This window comes from Streptopelia decaocto (genome assembly GCF_964273445.1).
Source record: "Streptopelia decaocto genome assembly, chromosome: 6".
Lineage (NCBI taxonomy): Eukaryota > Metazoa > Chordata > Aves > Columbiformes > Columbidae > Streptopelia > Streptopelia decaocto.
The window spans coordinates 47,233,752-47,239,088 of NC_138660.1; the positions used below are offsets into that span (position 1 = coordinate 47,233,752).

Consider the following 5,337-nt stretch of genomic DNA (forward strand, 5'->3'; position numbering starts at 1 on the left):
AGAAATAAATTCTTGAGATGTAAGCAATATATTTTTGTAACACTCTACCCATACATCAGAAAGGTCACATGTATATTTAAATGCCATATTACTATAAAAGTTTAACGATTTCAGTTGAAAAGCTATCATATGATTTAGCTATTTAGAGATGCATATGAAACAGCTATGATGGATATGCCCTCTTTTCCAATGAACTATTTAAAAGCTTTAGAGAGAAATAATGATTCATTAAATATTTTTATATTCTAAACCGTTAGTTTTACTTACCTTGTGTCATAAATTCCTCATTTTCTTCTTTTTTCTTTTATTTTTTTTTAAACTATTCTCACAGATTAAGATTTTCATTAGCATTTGCTATCATGGGTTTTCACTTAAATACATCTCTTGATCATGACAGGTATTTAACTAATTTTGATGGTACATATTTTAACCTGTGCACTTTCACGTTTTAAATGTAGTCATTGTACAGATATTATACAAAGTGCATGGGATACAACATGCCGCTGCCTTTTTTTATTTATTTTTTTTTAATCAGAAATCACCACCCCCTTAACTTGGTGCTGGGGCTGCCTGGGCTATGGTCTTTTACTTAAAAAAAAATTACTTGCAGGCTCACACTGAACTGAGTGGTAAAACTTTCAGTATTTCAGTACAAGTTTTGTCTGAGGAAAGAGTTAGAACCCAAAAGAGTGTGGCTAGACTAGACGATATACAGTCTGGGTAAATTCAGTTTGTCATCCAATTGCAGAAAAATCTTTCCAAATGGTCCTGCTTAGCAATTATTATGTCTGTGACTACTGGGCTATTTTCTGCTAGTTACATCTGCTTCAATAGAACGGTGCTCTAGTTCTTAGGCTAAACTTGTGCCAGAAACCATCTAATACATTGCTTCAGCTCAGGTTAATAATTCATCTTGATCTTGGTACTTAGCAGTGAAAGGTGACATCCAAGTCCAGTATTCTATCCTATAAGTGGATCTTTTGTACTCTGGGGTACTGTCGTTTCCCCTCTACTGCTGCCAGCAAAACCACTTTCCATTTCTGTCCATTTTAGGTATGTCTGATCTGAACATAGAATTGAAAGTCTATTTAGTGAAACAAACTCTTTTTTAAAGCAGTCCCAAATTCTGTAACACTACATTCTTAATGCAATTTAATACCAAAGAAAGGAAGCAGGTTGCCACCGTATGCCATCAAACATTTTAAAAAGTAGAAACATTATGTTATTCCTGATGACATATTTAAATCACTTCTCAGTGGTAAATGGGATGCGCTTTTGTCTCAAAGACCTTTTGAGTAAGGACTTCTGGGTCAGGTCCATCAGTTATTTCCTTCACTGCTGTCGCTCATTCTGTAACAGTAAAGGCATCTTCTACTTAATATCCTTCAACAACATCCTTCTAGAGGCTAAATATTTGGCAAAAGAATGTAAACCAATGAAGCTAAACGGATTTCTCACAAGGCTTTCTGTAATAGGACAGGTTATAGAAGATTCTTCAGTAGTAAAGATGATAACTGCTTGATTATTAATTTAGTAAGTTGGCTCTAAGAATATGGTGTGCGAAATTAATTCAGAATCATAAACATTAAAATATTACTCAGGAACTGTACCATGGTAACTGTCCATTAACTTCTCATTATTTCAAATGTGAGGGTTTTAGTGGTGTTGTCTCATCTCATTATTTTCTGAGAGAATAGATTCTTCGCAGTATTTGACTCACATACAAACACATCAGTTTTACATGTTCTGTCATTATAAACATTTATCAGGCTGCTGCTTTTCTTAATTCAGGAGCCCATGGCAAAGTGTATCTCTATCATTATGGTTGTGCCAAAGCTTGTTTGACAACTGCCACCAGAGGAACCCCTTTGAGGCTGAATGGTTCCAGATTAGTCCCAGTGAACTTCCGATGGCACTTTTTTATTTGGCTGTGTCATTAGATAACCAGAAAACAGAGCTGACTTGCTAAAAAATATAAGGAGCAAAAAACATATTCTCTTTGTTAAAATGCAAAAGTTAGCAAATGACTAATGAGGCTCCTCGTTTGTTTGTTCTGTAAGAACTTCAGTTAAAAAAAAAGAAACAGGGAACTCACTACAGTAAAAAAGTCATTATTTTAAAATAAATTTGCCAAAATGAATGTATGCCTAAACCCATGTGACACCAATGAGACACAAGAAACCCTAAAAGCTGTCACTGTCTACCAAGTACTTTCATACACAGTTTTGTGCCAAATATCTTCCCCTGTGCAGGAGCGCAACTGCCGTTTCATCACACTGGGACGATAGCGAGCGTCTCACCCTTGAATTCTACAGATTTACAGAAAGTTAACCCATGGAAAGCACGTTTGGGCTGTGCCGTGCCACAGGCGACATCAGGCCAGGAATGGCTGGTTGTCGCAGGCCCTGTGGCCTGGACCCCTCTGAGAAGGGGCGTCATTGACTTTGACCGCTGCTCACCTCTGCCGAAATGCACATCCCGGCCTGGAGCGCTGGACCTGCACCTTCACCCCCGGTACCCGCACCGTGTGCTTCTCTTTTCTCTCGTGGCTTCATGTGTAGGAAACAGAATAATAACGGCAATAACTTAAAAACCCCAACGAGCCACCATCAGTCTGGAGAAGTTCGGGATTTTGAAGGTGTTTACCATGAGCGGCTCCCCGGTCACCGTGCGCTGGGATCCGCTTGACCAGGGCGATGAGGCGGGACCCAGCCCGGCGCCCCAGCGCCCGCCGCCGCCTCGGCGGGAAATGGCGGGAAGGCGGCGGCCGCGCGCGGACGGGCCCGGTCCTCGCGGACGGGCGGGACGACGAAATGACACCGACGCGGAGGGACCTTCCGTGCGTGACCCCAGAGTTAACGGGTTTATTTCACGCTGCAGCCGCGGGTCGCTTTACAGAAACATCTCATGCTGGAGCCCCGCACGGGGCCGAGGACGAGGAGAGAAACACTTGTATTCAAACAGAACTATTAAATAACCTGTACACAAAACTTCAGTCTTTTCCCCTGAAAGCACCGAGGGCCGGGCCCCGGCGTGCCCAGACCGACGCTGCTGCCCCACCCCCGGGCTCCCACAAGCCCCTATCCCCCGAGGCGGCGACGGGGGCGGCCTCACTCCCGCCCTCAGTCGCGCCCCGGGACGGCAGGGACGGGGAGGGCGACTGTCCCGGGACGAGGGCAGACGGCGGTAGCCCTGGGGCCCTACGAGCGTCCAGTCCTGGGGCCCGAGGGTCCCCGCTCCTGCTGGTACCGCCCCCAACCGAGCCCCAGCTCGCCGGGCCCGACCCGAGTCCGAGAACCGACCGCCCTCTCCCCCATCGCCGCCCTGCCCCCGGGCGCAGGGCGCCCTAGCCCGGGTCACCGGCGCGGCACGGCTCGGCCCGCGGGCGCGGCGACCGCCGCCGGGCTGGGGCCGGTCCTGCCCCGCCGCCCGGCGGTCACAGGTCGCGTCCGTCCTCCCGCTTGACACCGTCCGCCGCCGCCTTCAGCTTCTTGTTCTGGTGGGTCTTGACGTGCTTGGCCAGGTGGTCGCTGCGCATGAAGCGCTTCCCGCATTCGGGGCAGACGAAGCGCTTCTCGCCCGTGTGAGTCCGCAGGTGACGCTGCAGCTCGTCGGAGCGGGTGAAGCTCTTCCCGCAGAACAGCCAGTTGCAGACGAAGGGCCGCTCGCCCGTATGCCAGCGCAGGTGTGCCTTCAGGTGCGAGGTCTTGCCGTACACCTTGCCGCAGCCGGGGATGTGGCAGATGTGCTGCTTCTTTTTGCCCGGCTCCGCCTCTGGGGCGCTGCCCGCGGCCGACTGGCAGTTGGGGCAGCGGCAGCGGCGGCACCTCCTGGCCGTGGCCGCCAGGGGAGACTTGGTCTGCAGCAGGGCGGCGATCTGCGTCTGGTACTGGGCGAAGTCCGAGTGGCCCAGCACCAGGCTCCGCGGCAGCGCCGCGGCCGCGGGGAAGCGGTGGCCGCAGCCGCCCGGGGCGCCGGCCTGCTGGATGCTCCACCACGGGATGTCCTCAGGCGGCGGGTTGGGCGAGAGCTGTCGGCAGGGCTGCGCGGGCGGCAGCAGGTTGGAGTAGCCGGGCGGCAGGGCGGCCTGGGCGGCGTAGGGGACGTAGGCGGGGGGGCAGCTGGACGGCAGGGTGGCCATGGAGGAGGGCAGCATCTTGACGGGGGAAAACTCGTAGGGGTAGGAGGGGTCCGCCGGGGGGGTGAGGGGCAGTTCGTGCGCCCCCCCGAAGGAGGGCTGCAGGTGATTCTTCTGAGGGGTCAGCCCCAGGCTGGGGTGCGGCGGCGGCAGCCCCCCCGGGGAGTGTGCCGGCATCTCGCCGCTCCACGGGTGGAAGATCCTGGAGGGAGATCCCAGCGTCGGGTCGTAGGAGACCTGCAGGAAGTCCGAGGGCGCTGCGCCTGGCTGTCCGATTCGGCTACAGGTGGCGGCCAGAAGAGCCAGGGGAGAGTGCTTGGCCAAGTCTGGGGAGGCACTGGGGGTGCGGTCCTGCGCGGGAGCGGGAGGGGGGGAAGGAGGGAGGAGAGCGCGTTACTCGCCGCCCGCCGCGGCCGACCCGCGGGAAACTTCGTGCGCCGCTGCCCGCGCCGCCTGCCCGTGCGCTGCCGGAGGCGTCCCCCGCTCCCCGCACGGCCGGCAAACTTTCCGAAAACAGCGCTCGCCAAGCGGGCAGAACGGGCCCGGCCCCCCGGTCCCGCCCGGAGGCTGATCCCGCCTCGCCTGCAGCCCTTGCCGTTGGCCCCGCCGCTTCTGCTGGTCCAGGGGCGCCGGGGAAGCGGCCGCTGCGAGCAGGGAGCAGCCCCCACCCCGGACTCCCCCGCCCCGGGACGTTGCCTGGAGTTACCGCCGGACTCCTGGCGGGAGAGGGCAGTTGCCGGCCCGAGGAGCTCGATACCGACCCCTTCACTCCCGTGGGGGGACCCTACCTACCTCTCCCGGGCCGCCGCGGGGGTGAAGCCCCGAGAGGGAGGAGGCAGGTCCCGGCTGCTCTGGCGCAACGCGGGTCACAACCGTGGGACGCGACGCCCTGCGAGCCGCCCCGGGCACAGGTACTGACCTGGAGGAAAGCCTGGAGGGAGTCGTTCCGGAGGACGGCCACTGCGGCCATGGCTACTGCGCCCGGGGCGAGGGGAAGGCGCCGGGGCACCGCCGAGGCATGGAGACGCCGAGGGGAAGACGAGGAGCTGCCCAGTTTCCCTCTCTCTCTCCTCTCTGATCTCTTCGCCTCTGTGCCTGTCCCACCCCCCCGCGCTGCGCGATCTCCGCGGACTGTCTGACTGCACCAGGATCACCTCCAAGAATTTGATAAGGACTTTGCTGGGCCGCCAGCCAGTCAG

General features: G+C 55.0%; 1 protein-coding gene across 1 annotated transcript; it reads right to left on the reverse strand.

The window, feature by feature from the left end:
- Positions 1–3,436: 3,436 nt before the first annotated feature.
- Positions 3,437–5,108, reverse strand: SP5 (Sp5 transcription factor; the record flags this gene model as incomplete). Its single annotated transcript, XM_082054917.1, has 2 exons — positions 3,437–4,489; positions 5,058–5,108. The coding sequence occupies 2 exons, from the start codon at positions 5,106–5,108 to the stop codon at positions 3,437–3,439; spliced, it is 1,104 nt and encodes a 367-aa protein (XP_081911043.1).
- Positions 5,109–5,337: the final 229 nt, after the last annotated feature.